Source organism: Callorhinus ursinus, unplaced genomic scaffold (genome assembly GCF_003265705.2).
Source record: "Callorhinus ursinus isolate GAN/ISIS: 27379988/994484 unplaced genomic scaffold, GSC_fseal_2.0 scaffold6, whole genome shotgun sequence".
Classification (NCBI taxonomy): domain Eukaryota; kingdom Metazoa; phylum Chordata; class Mammalia; order Carnivora; family Otariidae; genus Callorhinus; species Callorhinus ursinus.
Genome location: NW_027397068.1, coordinates 10,818,804 through 10,846,795, shown reverse-complemented (window position 1 = coordinate 10,846,795; position 27,992 = coordinate 10,818,804). Strand labels below are relative to the sequence as shown.

The 27,992-nt window shown below is 46.6% G+C and overlaps 1 protein-coding gene across 1 annotated transcript in view; it reads left to right on the top strand.

Moving 5' to 3' along the window:
* The window catches only part of GABRR2 (gamma-aminobutyric acid type A receptor subunit rho2), a 46,572-nt gene that overhangs the window by 8,962 nt on the left and 9,618 nt on the right, over nt 1–27,992 (top strand). Inside the window, exons 3-6 of the mRNA XM_025860117.2 lie at nt 23,132–23,199; nt 24,713–24,936; nt 25,725–25,807; nt 26,007–26,147. Coding sequence (XP_025715902.2) covers nt 23,132–23,199; nt 24,713–24,936; nt 25,725–25,807; nt 26,007–26,147 — 516 coding nt within the window. The remainder of the gene's footprint in view (nt 1–23,131; nt 23,200–24,712; nt 24,937–25,724; nt 25,808–26,006; nt 26,148–27,992) is intronic.

The window sequence follows — 27,992 nt, the reverse complement described above, 5'->3', positions numbered from 1 at the left end:
GTAGGCATAGTGTCACATGCTCACAATGATACTCTTAGAAGCCTCTGAAAATATTTTATTTTAAAATAATAAAAAAATGCAATGTTACATAGAAGAAAATGTTTTAGATATATCTTATATAATTATATATTCACCTCATACCAATTAAAAAACTTTTTTTAAGATTATTTATTTATTTATTTGACAGAGAGAGACAGCACGAGAGAGGGAACACAAGCAGGGGGAGTGGGAGAGGGAGAAGCAGGCTTCCCGCGGAGCAGGGAGCCCGATGCGGGGCTCGATCCCAGGACCCTGGGATCATGACCTGAGCCGAAGGCAGACGCTTATCGACTGAACCACCCAGGCACCCCCCAGTTTTAAATAAAATATGCTTTTTTAAAACATTTTTTTATGGAGGAAGGATCCCATGAAAGCAAAATTGCCCAGGGCCCTCAAAAGTCATAATGTGGCCCTACCTCAGTGCACACTTTTGTGGGGCAGGTGTGTGTGTGTGCGGGTGTGGGTAATGTCCGGAAGAACTTGTAGTAACTTTCCACTGGAGGCTGTTGCTGTTGGCGGGAGCCTGAGCAGCCACCTGGCCAGTACCCTCAGTTTACCTGGGGGAAAGAAGAAGAGCTGGGGGCCTGGGGGCTTAGGAGGTGGCTACAGAACATCCAGGGGCAGAACTTTGGTTTCATCTGGGATACAAGCTGCAGAACTGAAAGCCTCATAAAAAGGCCCCTCCTCCAGGAGAAAGCCAGGAAACCAGGAGCTAGCTCTCGGGAATAGCGGGTGAAGTGTCACCATGTTCCCGGAAAACTTGGCTCGGAGTAGAATCATCCAACAGGCTACAGCCCCAGTCTGGGTGCTCCTTCCTCCAGCCGTATCCCAGTAGCAAATCGGACTTCCTGTGCCCTGGTCCCTGCCACCGCTGGGCCCATGAAAGGGGCCCCGCAGAGTGAAGGGTCAGGATGGTCCCCTGCCCCTGCCTGATTAAGCATAAGCGTCTGAGGCTGGGAAGGCCCTGAGGTTGGGGGAAGCTGCAGGGGAAGGTGGGGTCACCTCTGCCGGGTATGATGAGACCTGAGGCTCCTACACATCAGATCTCAGTGCCCAAAGCCCAGGGTGGGGGCAGTTTCTCCCTCTTTCCACCCCCCTCCCCCAGGGCATTTGGTCCTCTGGTCACCTTTTATCCTAGGCAGGGCTTTCCTGGGTGTCCAGACATCACTTGGCTGAAGCGGGGGAAAGGAGCAGATAGCAAGGCGTCGGGCTCCACACTCTCACCCCCCCCATAGATAAGACGGCTTGTGACTGCAGGGAGTCCAGGCCGAGCAGGTGGGATGGGGTCATCCCAGGAGTGTGGGGTACCTAGAGATGGTTTAGAGCCAAGAAGCCTTCCCCGCAGGTGCTCCCGAGGGTCCCATTCCAGGCAGCACCTCATCCTTGGGTGGGGGACACTGCCCAGGTGGCAGGCAGGTCTCTGAGCAAGGAGGCTGGTGGACAGCACCTAGGTGACTCTGGGCAAGTAACAGAAGGCACTCCTTCCTTGTGGACAAGCTGTGCCAGGCCCCTGGGGAGAAGCAGAGCCTGAGCCCCTCCTGATTCCCTCCCCCACTTCACACCCATGCACACTAAGCAGGTCATTGGAACAAAGATGTCTGTTGCTAGTTATGGGGGATGTCTTATTCCTGTCTTTTCTGTTTTATTTCCTTAAGAGGAGCTTCGTTGTGGATTGATGTTTAAAAGTAGTTGATAGAGAAGAATTTATCTAAGGTTAGACACCCCATGGGTGACCTTTTCAGTCTGGAAAGAGAAAAGATAAAAAATCTAGCAGCTTCCTAATAATCCCAGGGATCAGTTGAAACGAAAATACTTTGCCTAAGCTCCCAGCTGCCTGATTCATTATGTGTCCTGGTTAGAGGAAGCTCCAGAGACCTGGGGGGTCTCCTCCATGTGTTAGGAGATAGGTTACAAGGCTGGTGTTTTTTTTTTTTTATTTAAATGTACTTTTAAAAAATTATGGTAAAATAAATTTTTAAAGAACATAGAATTTACCATTTTAACCATTTTTAAGGGTACAGGTCCGTGGCATTCTTCCTCAACCCACCACCACCATCTGTCTCCAGAATTTTTTCATCTTCCCAAACTGAAACTCTGTACCCATTAAACACTTAACTCCCATTCTTTCCTCTTTTCCCAGCCCCTGGCAACCACCATTCTACTTTTTGTCTCTATGAATTTGACTACTCTAGGTACCTCATGTAAGTGGAAGCATCCAGTTTTTGACCGATTTTTGTGACTGGCGTATTTCATTTAGCATGATGTCCTCAAGGCTTACCCATGTTGTAGCATGGGTCAGAATGTCCTTTCTTTTTAAAGCCAAATAATATTCCACTGGATGTATAGATCACATTTTGTTTACCCATTCATCCGTTAGCAGACATTGGGTTGTTTCCACCTTTCGGCTATTGTGAATAATGCTGCCATGAACACAGGTGTGCAGATAGCTGTTTGAGACCCTGCTTTGAATTCTTTGGGGTATATTCTGAAGTGGAATTGCTGGGTCATATGGTAGTTCTGTTTACTTTTTTTTTTTATAATTTATTTAAGATTTCCTTGCTTTTGTTTTTTTGTTGTTGTTTTGTTTTTTTAAAGATTTTATTTATTTGACAGAGAGAGACACAGCGAGAGAGGGAACACAAGCAGGGGGAGTGGGAGAGGGAGAAGCAGGCTTCCCGCAGAGCAGGGAGCCCGATGCGGGGCTCGATCCCAGGACCCTGGGATCATGACCTGAGCCGAAGGCAGACGCCCAACGACTGAGCCACCCAGGTGCCTGTTCTGTTTACTTTTTTGAGGAGCCTCCCCATTTTCTTCTACAGCAGCTGCGCCTTTTACATTCCCACCTGCACAATGCTGATTTTTAATTCAAATTGTATATAGGGAAGGTCCAGGAGTGATGGAGGGTCATCATGGATTATTTTGAATTATACCCAAGGAGTTTGTAAGGCTGATCAAGAATGGGGGCAACAAAGTAGGTTAGGTTCTCCAACCAAAATACTTCTGTTCATAAGACAGAGACATACTTGTTGAGCTGTGGGGAGCCTGGCTAGCTCAATCGGTAGAGCATGCAACTCTTGATCTCAGGGTCATGAGTTCAAGCCTCATGTTGGGTGTGGAGCTTATTAAAAAAAAAAAAAAAGGCCCCATACTTTTTGAGCTGTTAGTATGTGTCAGCAGGGTTTTATGGTATCTGGGGACCCAGTGGTGAGCAAGATAGCCACAGTCTTTGGAGTTTTTACGCTCTAGTGAGGAAGACCAGCGCTAATGAGATCCTCACATCAGGATGTCAGATTGTGCCGGGAAGGAAAGCATGGGTCTAGTCATGGGCACCAGAGAACTGCTGCTCTGAGGAGCCAGGGAGGAAGAACACCAAGGAGCCACCCTTGCCTGGGAAGCAGGTGCTGTTGGAGTCCTTTACATTCAGTGACTTTGCCTGACAAGCTAGATTGTTCTCAAGAAGCTAACAGTCTACTGAGAAAACAGAAATGATGAAGAAATGTAGGACGTTGCTTTTGATGGAGTGGCGGAGACTGAGGGAATGGTCAGTTCTGTTCAGAGAAAGAACCAGAGATGCCTTCACTCAGGAGGTGATGCTTGCCATGAATCTGAAAAGATGCTTAGTGGGTGAGCCGAGTGAGCAGAAAAAGGAGAAGGACAAAGGACAAGCCAGGGAGAAAGGTGCTCTTGGAGAAAGATGAAGTGTGTCAGGGGAATATGAGCAGCTCCGCATGGCTGGACTCTGACGTATGTTTGTGTGTGTGTGAGGTGGGCACAGAGCGGTCAGGCGGCCGGGCAGGGGCAGCTCTGGGAAGACGTGTGCTTTAGGAAGCTCACTGCAGGCCTGTGGGAGGGTGCTGGAGCAGTTAAAGTGGATGCTGGCCCCTGGCTGGCCACTTCTGGTCCAGAACAGAGCCCGTGAGAGATTAAGCTAAGGCCAGAGAGAGAACGGAGGGGTTTGAGAGATGCTGAGAAGGGAGACAGCCTCTGATGCCATCAGGGAACCGGGGACACCTAAGCGTCTGCCCTGGGGAGACCATTCACTGAGCTGCAGCATCAGGGAAAAGCACTTGGGAGAAGACCGAGTAACAGCAGAGGAGGAGACGGATGGCTCAGGAGGAGAGGGGAGAGAGTTTTAATGTCTTTCAAGTGGACCTATTACCAGGCTGAGGCCTGCAGGGTAAGAGGAGACAGCAGTTACTGGAATCTGGAAAAAATCTAGAGCTGTGGGCTCTGGGAGAGGGCTCCAGGCTGTAGGCCTTCAGGGAGTCACCCGGGAGAGAAGCAGTTCCTCTCAGTCTCCTCCTTCGCCTCCTGATACCTACTGGCATCTTCAGCGGATGCACCCAGCCAGAGGGCAGGAGCCAGGGACCCGCTGTTGTCGGCAGCAGCCTTAGGTCCAGGCAACGGGGCCAGCTGTGGCCCTGCTCTGGCCACACACCTGCCTCAGGCTGCGCTCTGCGGGGCCGAGAGGCTGTGCCCATGCAGGGTCTCCCTCCTGGCCACATCTGAGTGCAGGAACTTGGACTTACCTGTCCACACTACCCTGAGCCTGTTTCCGGGAGCCGCACAGGCCTCTTCCCTAGGCAAGCCCTCAGGGGGACTGCATTATCCATGTGTGCACCCCTCCTTCTGAGAGGTGGCTGAGACGTAGCTGTTGGAAGGGGGTGGGATGGAGCTTAGATACGTGGGTGGGGGTGTCCACATGCATGTGCAAGAGGCTCTTCTGCATGCAGGGTGCTGCTGGGGGTAGGGAAAGAAAGGTGGCTCGGGGGCTGAGCCCGTTCTCCCTGCCCCGCCATGTGCCAGCCTGAAACTCTGAGGAGTCTGAGTTCTGAAGTTGGACTTGGCCTTTGCGGTTGTTGTGAAGGTGTATTTGCCAAAGAGGTAGGAGAGGCTATATGTCATGTAGCAGTACCTTAGCTTGATTTATAACCTTCTGAAATTCAAGTATATGGCCTATGGGTCTCTGGTTGTACTCTTGCCTAGTTTGAGTTTGAGACCCTGCAGGTGGGCCTGCAAATGCTGTTGCTGTCCATAGAGGTACGCTCGCCAGCACTGGGCAGGGAGGAGAGTGAGCCTGGAGGGGCAAACCCCCAGGTCAGCGTTGGGTGGGTTGAGATTGAGTGACTCAGAGAGACTGGGGGACTGAACCCAGCCTGTGACCGGGGGCAGGTTGGGGCACTGGGTAGGCCAATAGCTCACCTTTCCCACATCAGCTTCTAGAACACAGGAGAACACTCTTCCAGTGCTAAATTCACACAGCAAAGGACAGAATTCAGGAAAGAAGGCAGGCAGCATTGGCTCATGTGATAACTGTAAACCCCAACGCTTCCAGCCTTCACTTAGTGAACCTGCCGATTTTCCGTCAGCTCCTTCTCAGGTGACTCAGGCTGGAAGGTGTGGAGCCCTTGCTGAGTTTGCCCTCCTCCCCTTCCCAGTCCACCAGCTGGAATCAATTCATCCATCAAATGGTCACTCAGATCTGCCCCTCCTTCCCCTGCCTCACCCCCTCACACCACACGTTCTAACAAGCTCTTGGGCGGTGAAAAAGACTCACACCTTACAGTGGTTTGTGGCCCTCCAGAGCTCAGTCCTCCCCGACAAAGTCTTTTCTCTCAGTATTTCATTTAAATTTAAATTAATTGATAACCTTAAATTCCATCAGAATGTTCTCTTTCGGGGCAATAAGTTCAGAAGCACTGCCTATAGCAGTCTTCTCCCCACCTCCCAACCCCCCACGGCCAGGTTCACCTTCTGGAAACCTTGCTTCCCTGTGCTGTTCCCTCACAAACTGCAGGCTTCTCATATTCTTCAAGAGGAAATGCAGCCCCTGCTTCTCCCTGTTGGCTCCAGAAACCTCCACAGTCCAGCCCAGCTCACTCCCATCTCCCCCTACACCTAACCATGACCCTTCCCTCCTAAAATGTTCTCAGTCCCTGCACATCCATGCATCTGTCTGTCCACGTCGCCCCTGCTCCATGATGTCCTGCTGTCCTGCTTCATCCAACAGCCTGTCCACGTCTAGAACCCTGTTTAATTCCTGTCCTCTAACACAAGGCATCTCTCAGCTATTTTGAATGCTAGGACTTTCTGCCTTTTTTTTTTTAAGATTTTATTTATTTACTTGAGAGAGAGAGAGAGAGAACATGCACAAGCACAGGGAGCAGCAGAGGGAGAGGGAGAAGCAGGCTCCCCACTGAGCAGGGAGCCCGATGCGGGACTTGATCCCAGGACCCTGGGATCATGGCCCATGACCAAAGGCAGATGCTTAACCGACTGAGCCACCCAGGCACTCCAGGACTTTCTGCTTTGAAAGAATTGCAGATTCATTCTTTCACTCACAAGACTGCCCCTCCACTTCAGACACCAAATGCAAGTAGTGGGTTCCCAAGTCACCTGTGCAAGTCTGACTTGGTTACAAAATCAGAGGTTTCCACAAGCCCCTCCGCAGGTTCAGTAATTTGCTATAATGGTTCATAGAACTCAGGGAAATACTTTACTTGTTATTACTGATTTATTATAAAGCATATTATAAAAGACACAGATGAGCAGCCAGGGGAAGAGGTCTGCAGGGCAAGAACTGAAGAGTCCTGAGCACAAGGACTCTGTCACACAGAGGTGGGGTCTGCCACCTTCCCTGCACGTGGATGTGTTTGCTAACCTGGAAGCTCACCAAACCCTGTTGTTTAGGATTTTATAGAGGTTCCATTACAGAAGCATACTTGATGAAATCATTGGCTATTGGTGATCCCCTCAACCTCCAGTACCCCCTCTCCCCGGAGGTTGGGGAGTGGGGCTGCAGCTGGATTTTCCAACCCTCTAATCACATAGTTGGTTCCCCTGATAAGCAGCCCCCATCCTGAACTATCTCCTCATTAGCATAAACTCAGAAATGTTTGGTGGAAGTCTGTTATGAATAAAAAAGCTACTCTTCTGACCCCTATCCCTCAGGAAATTACAAAGGTTTTTAAAGCTCTGTGCCAGGAAGCAGGGAAGAAGACCAAATCTATATTGCTTGTCATATCTCAGTATCACAATTGCTGCGTCACTTAGCAAGGTTACTCCCTAGTTATTTCTCTGGTTGGACTGTCTCTAATGTGATACCTTCCTAAGGAAGTCTCTAAGGTAATTCTGATGCTTTTCACCTGGGATGATACTTTAGAACCACTCCCATATAAGACGCCCTCTGTATTTGGGGCACCCAGACCTGTGAGTGCCCCAGGGCTCTCCACGTGCTTTACTCTGTGGCCTCCTCCCTAGCAGGGACTCAACCCTGGACTTCTAAGCTGCAGGAGTCTGGCCACAAAGAGTAACACAACTGTTACTCATCTGACCCTGGTGAGGCCCATGGAGCCAGCTTAAGGCAAGGTCATTGCTCTCTTTGAAGCTGAGGCCTCCTTTGAGTGTTTCTTGGATCTCCCTGGCTCTTCCACCTCCTTTCCCACATGGGGTGGCCTAGCACTTCACTGTTACATTTGAGGTTGGGGAGCTGACTAGGGAGAAAGCTGGCTTCTGGGGCTCTTGCAGTCTTTTTCCCCCAGGAGCTATCGCCCTTGGAGGAGACCCCTCTGGTCCTTCCTTAGTGCGCTTGGCCCTTCCCTTCTGGGGCACAAACCCTAACTCGCCACCCATGCTGTGCTCCTCCTCACTCCTTCCCCTGAAATGAACCTTTCCTTTCTGCTCTCCCCCCCAAACAGCCCCTCCCCTGCAATCTGCCTTGGGGCAAACCGCCGCCCCCCCCCGCCGGCCCCCCCCCCCCCCGAGAGCCCAGGTGAACAACAGGGTCACTGTGCCCCAGAAGGGACAGGATGCTGGGCCCCACTAACGAGTCTGTCGGGGGTATTAAACTTAAGAAATTGTTCGATGTCCAGTGGAGACCCCTTTTAGTCTTTGACAACAATCAGGCTATTGGAGTCTGGGTCAGAGATGGGGCATGGGGGGGGCGCTAAGAGTTGGTGTGGGCTTTCAGGGGAGAGTGGGTTGTGGGAGGAGCTGTACATCTGCAGGGAAGAGCTTTGTCGCAGGGACCGCAGAGGGAGGGGTTTCGACAAGGAGGCCTGGGCCCCAGGAAGACTCCTGGACTCAGTGAGGGTCCGGAGGGGAGGGCAGGGAGGTGGAGGCAGCTGGTGGAGATGGGGAGCGGAAGAGTTTGACAGCAAGAGGAAAGTGGCCAGGAGGGCATGGGAAACTGTAAAAATCTCACTTCAGAAGTCTCCTTAGAGGTCAGCCACCCAGACAGAGGCTCTCACACTTGAGTGTGCACCGGCATCGCTGCAGTGCTTATGAAAACACAGACTCCCGGACCCCAGCCCAGAGCCTCTGGCTCGGGAGTCCTGGGGTAGGACTCCAGAATCGTCCTGCTGACGTGTGGCTGGTGAGGCTGTTGTGGCTGTTGCCGCCAGCGAAGGTAGAGCCCCCAACCTAGTCCAGCCTAGATCCTAAAGTCCTAACACCGAAAATTCTGCTTTAACAAAATACCATAGACTGGGCAGCTTAAACAACAGAAGTTTATTTCTCACCATCCTGGAGGCCGGAAGTCTGAGATCAGGGTGCCATTGATGTGGCTCCTGGTGAGAATCCTCTCCCTGGTTTGCAGATGGCCACCTTCTCACGGAGTCCTCACAGGGTTAAGGGAGAGAGAAGCAAGCTCTCTTGTATTTTCTTACAAGTCCTATTTGTGGAGGTTCTACCCTCATGAATTACTCACCTCCCGAAGGCCCCGACCCCCTAACCCCATCACATGGGAACTAGGCTTCAACCTATGTATTTGGTGTGTGTTGCGGGGAGGCGAGGGGAGAAACATTCAGTCCACAGCAGGCACCTCCTTCCTTGGGGTCTCTGCCCACCCAGCATCGGCACAGGCCCTACTAACCTTTCTCAGTGATGAGTATCTGAGGGGTTTCCCCCAAACAGTTAAGCATAGAGTCCGTGGAAAAGGGCAAGGCTGCTCACAGGCAAACTCATTTTCACAAAAGACAGGGGATCGAGGCTGTTTCCTCGGTGAGTCAGCGGGGAACACATACCTTGTACTTACTGAGGTATCCCACGAACACACTCTTCACCTTTTACGCAGGGGCAGAGGTACTGATTCCAGAGTCTCCCCAATCCACCCAGGATACTCTGTCTCTAAAAAAACATTTTCTTGAGGTGAGCACTGTATTAGTGCTCTGTAGGTCTTAGAGACTTAGACCAACACAAATCTCTTATGCTTCTGTTGTTCAGAAGTCCAAAATGGGTCTCACTGGGCTAAACTTACGGTGTCGGTGGGGTTGTGCTCCTTTCTGGAGCTTCCAGACAGAATCTGTTTTCTTGACCTTTCTGGCTTCTAGAGGCTGCCCAGATTCCTTGGCTCCTGGCTTTTTTCCTTTCTTTAAAGCCAGCAGCAGCTGGGTAAGTTCTTCAAACATTGCATCACTCTGAACTCTGTCTCTTTCTTCCACATTTTTAAGGACCCTTGTGATTACATTGGGTCCACCTGGATAATCAAGGCTGCTTTTCCTATTTTAAGGTCAGCTGATTAGCATCCTTAGTTCTATCTGCTGCTTTAATTCCCCTTTGCCATGTGGTGCCTAACAAATTCACAGGTTCTGCGGGTTGGGATATAAACATCTTTGTCAGGGGCATTATTCTGCCTACCACAAATGTATATAAGGTGAAGTGCATAAATCTTGTATATAGCTCGAATTTTTACATATGTAAATATTTATCTTTAAAAACACTACCCAGATCAAAATATAGAACATTTCCAGCTCCTCAAGCAGCCCCCTCATATCCCCTCCTAGTTGATGCCTCCCAAGGGTAACTTATGCTGCTGACTTCTATCACATGAATTATTTTGCTCCTTCTTGAGCTCCTTATAAAAGGAATCAAACAGCATATGACACTCTGTGAAGTAACCTGGTCCCTCTTTGGAACAGTACAACAGAGTGTTTTTTCATCATTTGAGCACCAGTCTGTCTTTCTGAGGGAACCCAAGAACTTTGTGGATATGGTAGGGAAGGGAGGCTGATGGCTCACTGCCTTGGCATAGCATGGGAGAGGCTGCGTGTGTGTGTGCGCGCACACGCACTGCCTTAGTGAGTTGATGCAGAGTGCTGAAGTGACCAGCAGACCAGCACAGGCTTCAGGTCTGGACACACAGGCCACTGGGTGGGAGGGTTTTGCTCCTGGAGACAAAAGGCAGGACCATGGGTTTGCCAAAAGACCGTGTGTCTGTTGCATCTCCGCAGACACCAGACCAGGGGTCAGTCCAGGCCACGTACTTAATGGCAGAGGCCAGCCAGTGCAGATGTGAGCGCCCTTTCTCCTCTACGCTGCAAGGTCACCCAAGGTGATAGGAAATCTAAAACACCTTAAAAACCAGACTAGACTGAGCTGCTGTTAATTGGTAGTTGAAAATTGTTCACACTTTGAGGCATGATCTTTTGCAAGAAAGATCAAAGAAGCTGCTTTTTTTTTCCACATCTGAGAAGTGTGGGTTAATTATCCACCTCACTCCCCTGCACCTCCTGACAATGTTCATACAACCAGAAGTGCCCTTCTTCCCTCCACGACTTGTTAGAAGTAACCACTGCTTTGAAGCCCAGCCCGAACACGGTCCCTATGGTGATTCTTTCTCCAGTGCCCACTGCCAGAATTAATCAAAAGTTGTCTCTTCTGTGAAATTCTCTACAGTGCCTTTGGTTAGAATTAATTGAGCTTTCCTCCTGTAGTATCTCCTAGATGCTTCTATTACCACTTTTGTGATGTGTCCTGATACAGAGCTCATTGTCCCCCTTAATTTTAGTCACCTAGAGAAAGCAATTGTGTCTTCTTGATCTCCGTACTCCCAACCGCACCCCTCAGGGCACGGTCTGATGGACGTGGGCAATGCAGGTGTGGTGAACAGGCAGTTGGTGAAGGTGTGGTGACACTAGGAAGCGCTGCATACATGGAAGGCCATGTTCAGAGTAAGCTGTGATGCCCATCTATGAAAGATTGTGACACCCAAAACATCAAAGTAGGAAGAGTAATTAAGAATTGTTATTAAGGTCTCGTTTTTTGTTTCAATTCATTTTACTACAAGTCTGAGAAAATTTCATAAAAAGAGGCCTTGGAAAGACTTTGAAAAGACAGTATCTTTGAAAAGATACTGCTAGATGACAGAAGACATGAACAGGTATTTCTCCAGAGAAGACATACAGATGGCCAACGGATACGTGAAAAGATGCTCAAGATTACTCATCAGCAGGGAAATGCAAATCAAAACTCAATGAGTGTTACCTCACACCTGTCAGAATGGCTAAAATCGACAACACAAGAAACAACAAGTGTTGGGTGAGGATGTGGGGGAAAAAAGAATCCTCTTGCACTGTTGATAGGAATGCAAACTGTGGAAAACACCATGGAGGTTCTTCAAAAAATTAAAAATAGAATTATCATATGATCCAGTAATTCCACTATTGGGTATTTACCCCAAAAAAGTGAAAACACTAATTCAAAAAGATATATGCAACCCTATGCTTGTTGCAGCATTATTTACAATAGCCAAATAATGGAAGCAGCCCAAATGTCCACTGATAGATGAATGGATAAAGACGGAATGGAATATTACTAAGCCATAAAAAGAATGCAGTCTTGCCATTTGCAACAACATGGGTGGATCTAGAGAGTATAATGCTAAGTGAAATAAATCAGTCAGAGAAAGACAAATACCATATTATTTTATTCATATGTGGAATTTAAAAAAACAAATGAAGAAAGGAAAAAAAGAGAACCCAAAAAACAGACTCTTAATTATAGAGGACAAATGGATGGTTCCCAGAGGGGATGGATGAAATAGGTGGTGGGGATTAAGGAGGGCACTTATCATGATGAGCACCGGGTGTTGTATGGAAGTGTTGAAACCCTATATTGTACACCTGAAACTAATATAAACACTGTAACTATACAGGAATGTATTTATTTATTTATTAAAAGATTTTATTTTATTTATTTGAGAGAGAGAGTGAAAGAGAGAGCACAAGAGAGGGTAGGATCAGAGGGAGAAGCAGACTCCCCTCTGAGCAGGGAGCCCGATGCGGGGCTCGATCCCGGCTCTCCGGGATCATGACCTGAGCCGAAGGCAGTTGCTTAACCAACTGAGCCACCCAGGTGCCCCATTAGTAACTATACAGGATTTTTAAAATTAATTAATTTTTAAAAAGATACTGCCAGACGAGTCTGATTAATTCGCTGACCACAGCATTTCTTTTGACAAACACTTGAGGTGTTCTCTCACTTGAAAGTGGCAAGTTGTAAGTTCTTAGTAACGGGGAGCATGCACGCTAATAACAGCCAGTCATTCTTCAAGTGTGGCCCACAGAGATTTTTCTGTTGTCAGGCCTCCCATTTCATTCTGTGGCATCGTCCGCTCACATTGCAGGAGGTGAGTGAGGCTGCACTTCCCCCACGGCTTGGGCTGGGTGACAGTCCGGGGCCCGAGTCTGGCCGTGAATCCAGGGGCAGTGGGCGGTTATGCTGGTGCGGCAGGCAGAACACCCAGGGCACCTGTGATTTCCTTGGGAAGTCGGATCTTACAGCGCAGCCCCTCAGTGATGACATGCATGCTAAGAGCGTGGTGGTCATTCCTGCCCCCGATGTGTATTAAGCCCTCTTCAGGCCAGGCTCTCTGTTCTGTAAGTGCTGAGGGAAATAGCGATGAATAAGTTTCAGGCTCTACCTTCTAGGTAAGTGAGATAGGCCACAGTAATAATGACAGTGATAATATAACTCTTTATAGAACATCTTATATGCCAAACCCTTACATGGGCTTTGCATGGATTAGCACGTTCAATCCTCATGACAACTATATGAGGTTGGTGTATATATACCTATTTTACAGATAAGGAAACTGAGGCACAGAGAACTTATGTATGCCCAAGGTGACACTGCTAGTAAATGATGGAGCCAAAACTCAGCTCCTGGCTATCTAACAAAATGGATTTATTTTTTTACTTTTTGGAATCACAGAGTCCTTTGAAAATCTGTTTGTTTCCCAGAATAGTGATAATCTCTCTGTCACACTCACACACACACACACACACACACACACACACACACTTTTATATGCGATGTCAGGAGGTTCACAGAATCCTTGCACCTGTCCCTAGGTGCTCCATGGAGCTCAGGATAACTACCCCAGCCTGCCTTGCACAGATAATCTCCACCTGAGGACATCAGTAGAGAATAACAAAGCACAGACGTGCACGAAGCAGTTCGGGGTAGCTGGGAGGTGGCATGAAGGATACCTAGGGAGGGCAAAGGAGGAAATGCAAAGCCAGGTGGGGGACCAGAGGGACAGAGAAATGGCCCACTCTCCTGCTCTGGAGCCTGATCTGTCTTCTGGCCCCCATGAGGGCCAGGTGGCTTTCTTGGGCTTATCTTCTACTTTCTGATCTTATCATTCCTACAGCAGAGGTTTCTCAACCCCCTGATGAACTGGTTGGAGAAGATGGGAGAGGGGAACTCAGGGACCTGCTTCCTTAACCCAAGTTGGTAAATGATCACTTTCTTCTCCACCCGTGGGACCAGAGAGCCTGCAACATCCCCCCCCCTTGCTCTGCTTCCACACTTTGAGAGGAACCCCGTGCCCTTATCCTCAGGTCTTGCTGGCTACTGATATGCTAACTGCCCCATCCTCCTCTAATGTGTGGGGGTGCCAGTGTTTCAGATGCTTTCTCCAGTGCAGATTTTGTAGGCTGACAAAGCAGAAAGACAACCCTCCTCCCCAGTGGTTGACGGGGAAAGTGGATGAGTGTTCTGGTAGGAAAGGAACAGGACGCTGTGGGTTTTGGCAACCTCAATTAGGGGCTCGGGGAAATCCTCCTAGGAGAAAGGCAGGGTTTAAGCTAAGACTCTGGTCAATTTGACTTGATAGAGTAGTAATATCTTGTGTTTCAAATGGAGTTATGTCTATTTTATATGTCTATTGTTTATTTCCTCTTTTTGTGAAATACTTATTCAAGTCTCTTGCCTATTTTTGTATTGGGTTGTCTGACTTTTTCTTAGTGGGACTCTTAGGAATTATTTATATATTCTGCATATGAGCTCTTTGCCGGTGGTGTTTTTGATAAAGAGGAGGTCTTTATTTCTTCAATGGAAAGATTTTTTAAAGATTTTATTTATTTATTTGACAGAGAGAAAGAGCACGAGTACAAGCAGGGGGAGCAGCAGAGGGAGAGGGAGAAGCAGGCTGTCTGGTGAGCAGGGAGCCGGACTCGGGGCTCGGGGCTCGATCCCAGGACCCTGGAATCATGATCCGAGCTGAAGTCAGACACTTAACGGACTGAGCCACCCAGGCGCCCCTCAGTGAAAAATATTTTATTGAATTGTAACACGTATACAGAAAAAATACACAAATCGTAAGTGTACAGCATAGTAAATTCTCAAAAAGTGAACACGTTCATTAATGAGCACCTAGATCAAGAAACAGTATTTCCAGAAGTCTCCTCTCCCTGTCATTATCCTTCCATCATGGACAACCATTATCCTGACTTCTAACACCAAATATTGGTTTTGCTAGGTAGTCTTAATTTCAATGTAAATCTATCAGTCTTTTCTTATGGTTAGTGCTTTTTGTATCCCGATACTGCTCTCCTGAGATAAGAATATATTCCCCTAGGGATGCCCAGGTGGCTCAGTCATTAAGAGTCTCCCCTTCGGCTCAGGTCATGATCCCAGGGTCCTAGGATTGAGCCCCACATGAGGCTCCCTGCTCAGCAGGCAGCCTGCTTCTCCCTCTCTCACTTCCCCTGCTTGTGTTCCCTCTCGCTATGTCTTTCTCTGTCAAAAAAAAAAAAAAATGGATATATTCCTCTCTGTTACCTTCCGGAGCTCGTTGTTTTGCTTTTCACATTTGGATCTATAATCCACTTGGAGTTATTCTGCATATAGTGTGATTTGCATATGTATTGCCAATTGTCCCAAAATTAGTTATTAAAGATACTATTCCTTCTCCAATGACCTGTGGTGATATCTTTATAATAAGTCAATGTCCTTAAATATGTGTGTCTGTTTCTGGACTCCCTACTCTGTTCCATTTGTCAATGTGTCCATTTTTATGCCAGTCCATCACTTCTTGTTTACTGTAGTTCTATAATAAATCTTGATATCTAGTAGAGCACATCTTCCCACCTTGTTTTTCTTCAAGATGGACTGCTTTGAATTTCCTAATAATCATTTTGTCAAGTTCCATAAGAAAACCTAATGAGATCTTGATTAGAACTGCATTGCTCTATAGATCAATATGGGATCATTCATATTTTTATAATATTGAATCTTCCAATACAGAAACATGATCTATTTTCCCATTTATTTAGATCTTTAATTTCTTTCAATACTATTTCATAGTTTACTTCATAAAGGACATCCAGATATTTTGTTAGATTTATTCCAGGTACTTATTCCTAGGTATTTTTAATGCTATCATTAAAGGCATTTTTTGCAAAAATTTCCTTTTCTTTGATTTTTGTGTATTGACTCTGTATTCAACATCCTTATTAAAATCTCTTATTAATTCTAATAGTTTATCTGCTAATTAAAAAATTATATACCCAATCTTATACAAATAATTGCATTTTTGTTTCTTTTTTTCCAGTTGTCATAACTTTTTCTCATTTCCTTCCTTATTGTACTATATAGTCCTTTCAAAACAATATTGAATAGAAGTGGCATTTATAGGCATTCTCAGTATTAAAGGAAATCTTACAACACTTTACCATTAAATATGATATCTACTTGGGAGCCTGGCTCTCAGTTGGTTAGGTGTCCAACTCTTGATTTTGGCTCAGGTCATGATCTCAAGGTAGTGAGATTGAGCCCTGCGTAGGGCTACACACTCAGCGCAGAGTCTGCTTGTCCCTCTCCCTCTGCTCCTCCCCCTGCTAGTGCTCTTTCTATTTCTCTCTAAAATAAATAAATAAGGGACACCTAGGTGGCTTAGTTAAGTGTCTGCCTTCGGCTCAGGTCACGATCCCAGGGTCCTGAGATTGAGGCCTGCATTGGGCTCCCAGCTCAGTGGGGAGACTGCTTCTCCCTCTGCCTGCCACTCCCCCTGCTTGTGTGTGCTCTCTCTCTGACAAATAAATAAATAAAATCTTTTTAAAAATAAATAAAATCTTTAAAAATAAATATGATATTTACTGTAGCTATTTTTTGGTAGCTATCACTTTTCAAATTAAGTAAGCTCCCTTCTATTCCTCTATTCCTCAGGGTCCTAAATGGACCTGATTTTAGCAAAGGCTTTTTCTGTTAATATGGAAAATTATATTGATTGATTCTATTTTTAAGATTTATTTTTTTATGGGGCTCCTGGGTGGCTCAGTTGTTGGGCATCTGCCTTCGGCTCAGGTCATGCTGGGATCGAGCCCTGCATCGGGCTCCCTGCTCGGCGGGAAGCCTGCTTCTCCCTCTCCCACTCCCCCTGCTTGTGTTCCCTCTCTCGCTGTCTCTCTCTCTCTGTCGAATAAATAAATAAAATCTTAAAAAAAAAAAAGATTTATTTTTTATTTATTTGAGAGAAAGAGAGTGTGGGGGGCAGAGGCTGAGGGACAGGAAGAGAGAAACCTACACAGACTCTGCTGAGCATGAGCCTCATGTGGAGCTCTATCTCATGACCCTGAGATCATGACCTGAGGGGAAACCAAGAGTCAGCCACTTAACTGACTGTGCCACCCAGGTGCCTGATTCTATTTTTTTTCAAGATTTATTTATTTATTTATTTATTAGAGAGAGAGAGAGAGAGAGAGAGAGAGAGCATGAGAGGGGGGAGGGTCAGAGGGAGAAGCAGACTCTCATCTGAGCAGGGAGCCCCATGTGGGACTCGATCCTGCGACTCCAGGATCATAACCTGAGCCGAAGGCAGTCACTTAACCAACTGAGCCACCCAGGCATCCCCGATTCTATTTTTTTTTTAAAAGATTTTATTTATTTGTTTGAGAGAGAGAGAATGAGAGAGAGAGAAAGCACATGAGATGGGGGGAGAGTCAGAGGGAGAAACAGACTCTCTGCTGAGCAGGGAGCCCGACGCGGGACTCGATCCGGGGACTCCAGGATCATGGCCTGAGCCGAAGGCAGTCGCTCAACCAACTGAGCCACCCAGGTGCCCTCCCCGATTCTATTTTTATAGTTTACAGTTTTATGCAGAAATTCTCAATCTTAATTTTTTAATCTCTTTGCACTTAGTACATTAAGATATTTTAAAGTTCATTCATGCTATTTCAATATCTAAAGCCCCTTGTTCCTATTCTCTATTTTTTTCTGCTGGTTATTGTGTCTTACTTTCTTGTGTGCCTGGTTATTTTTTTATTATAAACTGTGTATTATATTTACAATATTTCTAATTGAAATAATTGGAGACCTCCGATGGTGCTATCTTCCTCCAGAGAGGATTTCTGTTTATTTCTACCAGGTACCTGGTAGCACTAATACCCCGGTCTGCCTGAGGCTACTCCACTCCAGAGAACTAACCCACTTGTAGAGACTGTGTGCAGATGAGCTGCACACCCTGCAAGGGCCTATCTACCTTCATTGCTAGGGTTTACTTTTGGGGATCCTAATATAGAACTAGCCTGTTTGGTGAGCCCTGGTCTCTAATCCCAGCCCTGAAGCTTCCCAAAACTATCAAAAGCTTCCTTCAGCTTCTCAATTGCCTTCCTGAGTTAGCACATTCCCCCAGGAGAAGTAGATCCAAATTTTGAACACATCTCCTTGGGCCTCTGTTTCTCTCTCACATCCTAATCCAGGTTTAACTTCAAAGTCTTCAGAAAGAAATTTTTATATTTTGTCTAGCTTTTTAGTTTTCAGTAGAAATATTACTGTGAATTACTTAGCTTGCAGTTACTCAACGTGGAAGTCCTTGATTGATTTTTCAATGTGAAAACAACCTTGCAAACCTCCCCCCCCCCAAAAAAAAACCTTGCATTCCTGGGATAAATCTGATTTAGAAGTGATTTACCTTTTTTAAGAAAATATATTGCTGGAGGGACCCAGCTTAATATTTTGTTTAGGATTGTTGATTCTATGTTCATGAGTGAGATTGACTTGTAATTTTGCTTTCTTGTACAGTCCTCAGGCTAACTTCATAAAATAACTTGGTATCTTTTGACATGTGTTTTGATTTTTTAAAATATTCTTTTGATATTCTCTGGAAAAACTTATATAAGACTGGTACTATTTCCTCCTAAACCTTTGCTAGAATTTGCTGGTGAAGGCATCTGGACCTATCATTTTCTTTGTGGGAAAATTTAAATTAAAGATTTTTTAAATTAAAATTTTTCTAAATAAAAAAACAATTTTAAAAAAATAGTTATAGAACTTTTCAGGTTTTTGTATTTTTCCTCTTATCAGTGTTGATTGATATGTTGTATATCCCTGGTAATTTGTTCATGTCATCTAAATTTTAAAGGTTATTGGCAAAAAGTTGTTCAGAATAATGTCTTTTAATCTTTTTTTATGTTTGTAGCTTATACAGTGATGCCTTTTTCATTCCTGATAGTGGCTATTTTTGCTTTCCTTTTGATAAGATCAATCTTGTTAGAGTTTTATCGGTTTTTATCAGTCCTTTGAAAGAACCAATATCTGGCTTTAATTATCCTTTCAGTTGTATGTTTGTTTTCTATTTCAATGCCTTCTCTTCTTACCTCTATTATTTCCTTCTATCTACTTTAATTTGCTGTTCTTTTCCTAACTTTTAAAGATGGATGCTTAGCTCATTGAATTTAAGCTCTTCTTCCTTTCTGAGATGATGGTTAAGGTTATAAATTTCCCTGGAAGAAACACTTGGCCTGCATTCCATGCGTTTTGATGTGTAGTATTTTTTAAATCATTTTGTTAACATTTTCTAATTTTCATTATGATGTCTTCACTGACCCATGAGTTTTTCCAGAAGTATATTGCTGAATTTGCAAATGTATAGACATTTTCTAGTTATATTTTTGTTGCTAATTTCTAACGTTCATTGAGTTCACAGTTTATATCAATTCCAGTCCTTCAAAGTTTGTCAAAATTGCTCTTTAGCACTGTATATGGTAAATTTTTTGTAGATGTTCAACGAATGCTTGAAATGAATTTTTATTATATAGTTTTTGCATTCATTGTCCTAAACATGTCTGTTATGTCAAGTTTGTTAATTTGTTTTCATCTTATATGTCCTTACTGGGATTTTTTTGCCTACCTGTTTTATAAATTCTGAGAAAGATGTATTAAAATCTCCCACTATGAATGTAAATTTGTCTGTTTCTCCTTCAATTCTGTCCACTTTTGATTTTTGCATTTTGAGGTTATATCAGTAAATGCACACAAATTTATATTTATATTTTATTGGTGAATTGAATCATTTATTGCTACAAAATGACCCTCTTTATCTCTCTTTGTCTACTTTATTTGATATAACATAACTACACCCATTTTCTTTCGGTTAGGATTTGCATGTGATATCGTTTGCATCCTTTTATGTTCAACTTTCCTGTATCTTATATTTTCGGTGTGTCTCTTCAAACAGCATAAAGTTGGGTATTGTTTCTTGATTCAGTCTGACAAACTTTTAGCATTGCTGAATTATCAAGTTGGACAATATCTGTTTGTTAAATGGGACATTTGGTCCACCTAGATTTAGGAATACTTTACATGTTGGTTTTAAATCTGTCATCCTACTCTTTTTTATTGTCCAACCAATTCTGTGTTCTTCCTTTTTCTCTTTCCTTACTTGTTTTCTTATGGATTGGTCACTTTTGGTTATTCTTATTTAAGCTTTCCTATTTTAGTTTTGAACACACATACTCTTGCTATTTGTTAGTGGCTCCCCAGAAAACAACAGGAACTCTTGGCTTATCATACTAGTGTGTAAATTAGCTACTTTAACTGTTCTCCAAGGCAACGCAAAGACCTTGAACACTGTCACTCCATTTATAACCCTCCTCACTTAAATGTTATTTTTGCTTGTATTTCTGTTTAGTTTTTTCATCTCCATAATACATTATTAATATTGTTTTATATAGCCAATGTTTACTTAGAATTATGCATATGTTTGCCATTTTTGTTTTTCTTTATTCATTCTTGCATCCCCAGCTTTCCCTCTGGGATCACATTCCTTTGGCTTGAAAAAGATCCTCATTTAGGGCGGGACATATTTTGGCCTATTCTCTGTTTCAGTTTGTCTGAAAATTCTGTTTCACATTCATTCTTGGGGTCAGTGGGGAAGAAATGACATATATCTTAATTTAAAAAATGGATAAATTCCTAACATGTGCTTTTTAGGGCCACGTGAGGAGAAATAATGGTAGAAAGGCTAAGAACCAAGAAAATCCTTGGCTACACATGTATATCCCTTATGCTGCCTTGAATTTTTCACCTCATTGGTTATACTACTTGAAATCCCACCAGTGACTTCTGTTTGGTTTGATCTGGTTTACCAGATCCCTCTCTCAAAGCAGAAAAACCCACAGCGGTGTGAAGAGACCCAGGCATGAATGCCTACGTAATTTAACTAGACTGTTTTCTTTCTAACACCCTATAGGACCCTGTCCCACTCAAAACATAAAATTGTTCAAGGAAGGAGGAGAATGACCAGTAATTTGGAAGAATTTCTCCCAAAATCAGGTTGGGAAGGGCCACAAAATAGAGAGTTCAGGAGAGCCTGGAAGCATTAGCCCTGGGAAGTGGGGTAGGTCAAGGACAAAAGTCAACTCTATTGCACTCACACCAAGGAGGACAGGGATTGGTTCTGTTCAGACTTGAGGTGTGAGTCCCCCAGAATGCAGCTTTAGAGTCACCTGAACACACAGATTGTTTACCTTCAACAACCCAGGTCTCCTGAGAACTTGACCTGTACTCCCACGTGGGCAGGACCTCCAGAGCGCTGATGCCACCCTCACAGGCGTTATCAGAATTTCTCTTAGAAGGGCAGCTGGAGCTGTGGAGAGCAGGGCAGGCCCTGAGAACAGAAAGACATGGTTTCAGACTCCAAGCAAGCTGATATATTTTGTCTTGAATATGTCCTTTGCCAAAACCAGCTCCTATTCAAACACTGTGCCCATTATCTGAAAACCAGGCCCCTGGGAGGTAAGTCCAAAGAAGGTGATGGCTGTATTGTTTTTTCCCCTTGGCTCTTGGAACAACTGGATGTGGCAGATCACTTGGAACTTTAGAGAAAGGAAGCGAGGGGAAAGGACAGCGGGTCATGTACAGCACACCTCCATGAGAGGCAGTGCTACCAGAGTTAACAGCTCAGACTCTGGGCCATTTTAACATCTCTGGCTAACAAGGGGTCCAGAGGATGAGGAAATTAACCAGCCCCACTTCCCTGATGGCTGTGCTGGGAGCACGTGGCCCCGCGAGGGGAGCAGGGTCTGGGTACTAGGAGAGAACCCTGGCCAGGCTCCCTGCAGATTCCCTTCATGTTGCAAGCCCCACTGGGGAAGAAAGGCAGACTAGTCAGCCCTAAGGAGGGGGCTTCCTCCCCACCTTCAAAGAATCCCTAGAGCCTGGAATAAGAAGAGAACACAGCTATCAGAGCAGGGACTTCCCATGGGCCCTGACCTAAACCATCAGTTGAAAAACATGGGAAAATAAAAAGAGCAGTTTACACCCTGATTTGAGAGGGGAAAAAGTAAAAATAAAAAATAAAGCATTGTACTCATTTGCTTACATGTTTAAGAATACAGAAAATATCCATTAAATCCCTCTAGTAATCAATAAAATGCTTCCATTCTATTGAGCTCAAAAAACGAATCTTTAATGGTGAGATTGTAAGTATTAGCAGGTATACAGGGGAGCTTGGGGGGAGTTGGTGAGCCCATCCAATGTCCTGGGCCGCCTCCATGAGGACCCCCGGCCTCCCAGTTTGGGCTGGAACTGAGGATTGAGCTTTCTGGTTCAATCAGACCCTGACCCTACTCCATGTCAGGGTCTCTGATCCTCCGTCCCTGCCCATGACCAAAATCTTGGTGCCTTCCAGATCTTCTCATTCCTAAGACCCAGACTCCCTCGGCCACCCTAAGTTTCTCCCTGCTCAGACCACAGTGGGTCAGCATGGCCTGGTCCTGTACTCCCTGGCTGGGGTTCAGAGGTTCAAGGTGCAGCGGGGCTGGCCTCTAGACAATGCCCTCTCCCCAGGAAACCCAGCACAGCTGCCACCTGACTCTCTCAGAGATATATATATATTTTTTGTCTATGAGTATAATAGCATTTGTTAATATGCTTGACAAACACAGGTTTTTGGTTTTCCCCATTCATTCTAGGTTTAAAAAATATACTAAAATCTAAAAAATAATCTATGGAAGTATAACATACAGAAAGTATACAATTTGTAAGCGGACAGCCCCTTAAGTTATCACAGAGTGAATGTAACCAGCATCCAGCCCAAGAAATAGAACAGGAAGCCACAGCTAAATCCACAGCTAAGCACAGTTTTCAAAGTCTTGCCCCCGGCCAGATGGAATTGAGTGTCAAGCTCTTGTGCATGTACTCTCCTACTCCTCTTCTGACACGTCCTGGAAGGATTTAAAAATCTTGTACAGTATTGCCTTTGGCTGTGATCTAACTGCACAGAGATCATCTCTCGCACCAGACTGAAGGCTTCTGGGGGCAGGATCCCAGTTATCTGTTAGGTACTTGGGAGGTATGGTTTGAGTGACGGAATGAATCCAGCCCCAGGCACGCTGGTGTCCCAGGCCCGGGTCCGAGGCTCTTAGGCCTCATCTGCCCTTTATAGATGTCACAGCAGGCAGAACAGTGGACCAGGGTCCCTACTCAAACACTAGAGCATTATTCTCGCTACCCTACAGAGACAGCGCTGGGACGTAGAAAGTAGTAATCCAGCTCGTTGATTCATGCAACAAACATGGATTAAACATCCACGTTGGTCCAGGAAAGACACATAAAGCAGACACAGTCTCCACCCTCAGGAGGAAAGCTCAGGCACCCATCACGTCAGGAAGAAGCAAGAAAACCCTCATAGAATTTGAATTACTGCTTCACCCGGCTCCAGGCAGGCTACCCCCAGGAGCGGGGATTGGGTTGCTGACCCAGTGGTAGATAGAATGTGCCTTCACCAGCTGTCTTTGCTCTTCTGCAGGCCCTGCTATCCCGGTGGGCGTGGACGTGCAGGTGGAGAGCCTGGACAGCATCTCGGAGGTGGACATGGTACGCAGTGCCCTCGGCAGGGCAGCCTTGGGTGCGGGGTTCCGAGGTTAAGGTTCTGTGAGCACCTGTGGCTGCATGGGTGCAGGCCGTGCCTGGGTGAGCAGAGCCAGGGCTGCAGGGGATAAAACTGGGACCCGGAAGTTGGCTCAGGTGCAGTGAAGCATAGAGCAGAGGTTCTCGACTGGATGGGTAAAAGTAACTCGGGGAATTGGTTAAATGCAGATTCCTGGGCCCACCGGAGCCTTCCCGAATCAGTCTCTGGGAGTGAGGCCCAGCCCCTTACATTTTGGACACACCCCTCACATGATGGGACCGGTCAGATGAACCCCACTTGGAGGATCACGGGAGGTGGACATTTTCAGACAGAAATTCTGCCGTTCTCTGCTCTCCAGTGCCCGACTTGAGCATGGCTCCCCTGTGCAATCCTTGGCAGTGTCCACCAAGATCTGGTAGTAAGGGAAGGCTTTTGAAGAAGCCTTGTTTCACTTGAGACCTGAAGGATAGATAAGGAGACAGCATGGGGAGGACCAGAGCAAGAGCAGGGAAAGGGCCCCGGAGGCAGAAGAGGCCGGAGGTTTACAAACACAAACTAAAACAGTGGAGCACAAAGTGAGGAAGGGGTGGGGGTGGAGGGTTGGGCGGGTAGGGGTGCTCCCCTCCACGGGTGACCCTGCAGGACAGCCAGGAGGGGTACAGGTGTGCTGGTAAAGCAGAAGTCGGCCCTCCACTTTGAGACCACCACCACCACCAGGCATCTTTCCACCCTCGCTCCCAGAAGAGGATGTTTGGGGTACTTACTTGTTCACAGTTGTAACTTAGCACTGGTATCCTCTGGCTGTGGCAGAGGTACAAGACTCTTGGTTTAAGGCAGGAGACACTGTTTAACAGAATGAGCTTTCCGGCAGAAGTTATAGTAGATACGTAGCCGTCCATGCCTTCATCCATTCATTGCCCACAGCCCCCCCACCCCCCATTTTTCCATCCTGCAAATGTTTATTGATCACCTACTCTGTGCCTTGCCAGGTACTGAGTTAGGGCCTGGGGATTCAACGGCACGCAGGACACAATTCTGCCTTCAAAGATTCTGCAAAACCCACGATAGAAACTCTCTTAAACAGGACACTTGACTGTGCAGGTTTCTCCCAGTGTCCACTCACCTGAGACTGAATGCTTAGCCAACAGGAAAGGAACCCCGCGTGCACAAGTCTGGGTGAGAGAGAGCAGGTCGCCGGGGAAATCCACCCCGCTGGCCCCCATGCCAGGCTGTCCGCCTCACAGCTGCAGGTTTCATTCGCGACACCTGCAGGAGGGGCTGCTCACTGTCCAGGGCTCCCACCTCACGATGCACGACAAGGAGCCAACCTCTTTCCTACTGTAGCAGCATGGCGGAGGCGGGCAGCCATCGTCCCGCGGCTGAGCCTCAGGTGTCTGTTGCTTTAGTTGCTGACGGTTTGGTTGTAAGAAAGGAAGCTTTCTAAGCACTTCTGTCTGGTGTCACCTCGGGTTCCCACAGGACTTCACCATGACCCTGTACCTGCGGCATTACTGGAAGGACGAGAGGCTGGCCTTTCCCAGCACCAGCAACAAGAGCATGACCTTCGACGGCCGGCTGGTAAAGAAGATCTGGGTCCCCGACGTCTTCTTTGTTCACTCCAAACGGTCCTTCACCCACGACACCACCACTGACAACATCATGCTGAGGGTGTTTCCAGATGGACACGTGCTCTACAGCATGAGGTAACTATCCACGGCCTCACTGTTTCTTGGTCCAACGCCATTCCAATATGTATAGTCAGTCTCTTTGGCCCTGAAGAGTTTGTCATCGTGGTTGGGCCTGTGGGCTATACAGATGGTACGAGCCTCCTGATGTCTGTTAGAACTCTCTGAAGATGGAATGGTCACCCTGGTAGCCAGCGACTTCCCAGTCATCGGGGAGCTTAAGCTCGGGTTAGGAGACTAGGTAGGCCTGAGTGAGTTGAGGGAGTCAATGACCTTCTGTGTACCTTCCACCCCCGAGAGCCTAGGATTCTAGTTCATTGGTAATAAAGATCTAAAAAGACAACAAGAGCTACTGTTTATTGAGTGCTATTGCAGATTGGCTTCTGGGCTAATGAGTGATTACGCAGGCTTATTCCCCATCTTCTTGGCCTGCTTGTACGGTTCACCAGAATTCATTGCTAATAGCCTTGGGGTGGCGGGGCGGCGGGGAGGCCATGACTTCCCAGGCATCTCTGGGGGAGGTGGCCCACTGGCTGAGGGCCATGCGCAGAGAAGGGTGCAAGTGTGTGCCCCTGACAGCCAACACCCTCAGTGCCTGGGGCCCCGCAGAGCACTGATAACATGTGCTGCGGAAGACAGAACTCTAAAAGTTGGGGTCCTGCAATGTAGAGACTGGGGTTTCCAAACTTCTGCAGTAGGTGTGAGAAGGCACTGCTCTTGGTCATGTCGGGGTTCTCCTTACTCCGGGCAGGCGTATGAGCCAAGAACTCACTGCACGAGCCAACATGCTTGTTTGGGTTGCCTAGGATTACGGTCACTGCCATGTGCAACATGGACTTCAGCCACTTTCCCCTGGACTCCCAGACCTGCTCTTTGGAGCTGGAAAGCTGTAAGTATCAATGTTCCTAATGACAAATCTCCGCCTCGTTCCCGCTCCAATCTCTGTGCCATTTTAGTAACCATTGAGACTGAGTACTGCCTGCCCATGGTAAGGCCTGTTTACTCCAAGGCTCTTGTAGGATTTCCCTGTGGCTTCAGCCACCTCAGAAGCAAAGGAGTCGAATTAACTTATTTTCCTTTCCCCAAAGATGCATATACAGATGAAGATCTGATGCTGTATTGGAAGAATGGGGATGAATCCCTGAAAACCGATGAGAAGATCTCCCTGTCCCAGTTTCTGATTCAGAAATTTCACACCACTTCCAGACTGGCCTTCTACAGCAGCACTGGTAGCTAATGTTTGCCACGGTCTGATCCGAATGTGGAAGAAAATACATTAGAATCCTCCAGCCTTGAACCTTCCCCCTGCCAACAAGAATGAATGTGTATTCCTAAGTAATGCAGAGTTTGCAAAACATTAGCAACACTTGGAAGCAGAAATTTAAAAAGTTGCCGCCCTCTGAAATCCGACGGCCAGAGGCAACCACTCCTAACAATTTAGCACACACCCTTGCAAACATCTTGCTTTAATGATATAATTGTTTTACATGCTATTCTGTAGTCTGATTTGTTTGACTTAATGATATGGATGATAGCTTTCCGAGGAAATGTATCTATTACCTATATTTAGATCTATAGATTTATTTATTTACTTAGTAGGGGGAGGGGCAGGGGGGAATCCCAGGCGGACTCCCCGCTGAGCACGGAGCCCGACTCAGGGCTCCATCTAAGGACCCTGAGATCATGACCTGAGCCGAAATCAAGAGTCGGACGCTTCACCAACTGAGCCACCCAGGCGCCCCTATAGCTTTATTTTTAATGTTTAGTGTAACTCATCCTGGACCCCGGGCCATGTCTGAGGTTTTGAGAGGGTGCCCCTGTCAGTCCTCTAATCTCACCGTTAGCCCTTGTCATCGTTTCTGAGGGCTGTCATAATAAACACAACCTGGGGGCCTGAAGCTACAGGAATGTATTTGCCCACAGTTCTGGAGGCCAGAGGTCTGCGGCCCATGCTCCCCCCTTAGGCTGTAGGGAGGAACCCTTCCTTATCTCTTACTAGTTTCTGGTGGGTTCTGCATTGCTCTAATGCCTGCCTCGGTCGTCACGTGGCATTCTCTGCGTCCCTCTCTGTGTCTTCCCATGCTGCTGTTTCTACGTATCTGTGTCCACGGAACTTCCGCCCTCTGTAAGGCTACCAGCCATTGGATTATGGCCCACCCTAATCCAGCGTGCCCTCAGCTCATCTTGCTTCCATGTGCAAAGACCGTATTTCTAAATAAGGTCACATTCACAGAAATGGGAGGTGGGACTTCAACATATCTTTCTGAGGGACACAGATCACCCCATGACAGCCCTGCAGTAGCTACAGGACCCTAAGGGACTTCTCACTTCTTCCCCCCTTGTCCATGTGCCGAGAAGCCCAGGCCCTTCCGTGCGGAGCTTTCGTGCCACCGGCTGCCCCTGCACGGCCCCCATCTATGTCCCCGTTCCCCTGCCTCCACACACACCCCTCTGCGCCCAACATCAAACACTGAAAAAGACCAAGCCCCAGTCCCAGTGGTCTTAGATCCGGACCGCCCAAGCTGGCTTCCCTTGTGCCCACAGGGCTCGTCGTCACCCCTTTCTCCCCTTCTCCGCGGGTGTGCGTTGTCACACAACCTTCCTTCCTCACCTCTTCTTGGCAAGTTCAAACCCACTCTTTCTAAAACCATTTTTAAGACTGTCTTCTATAACTTTACTATGTGTCACTGTTTTGAGAGCTTTATTTGAATTAACTAATTTCTACCCAACAAACCTATGGTGTAGATATTATTATCCCCAATTTACAGATGAGAAAACTGAGACTCAGAAGCATTAAGTTGCTTACTGAAGTTGCACAGCTAGTAAGCGGCCAATCTGCCTTAGTCCCTATGTGCACTCCTCTGAGATGTTTTCTGTATTCAGATAGAAGCTTGTTTGTTTGTCTTGAGCCTTTCTAGAGTCCAGATTAAAATGCATCTGCCTCTCCCATTATTTACTATGTACCAACAAGCAGGTTTATCGTCCCCCCTCCCCCCACAGGGGCTGCGATCTCACCACAGGGTGCTGTTTGGAACACAGAGTATCCATTTTTAAAGCTCTTGGTTCCCTCTTAG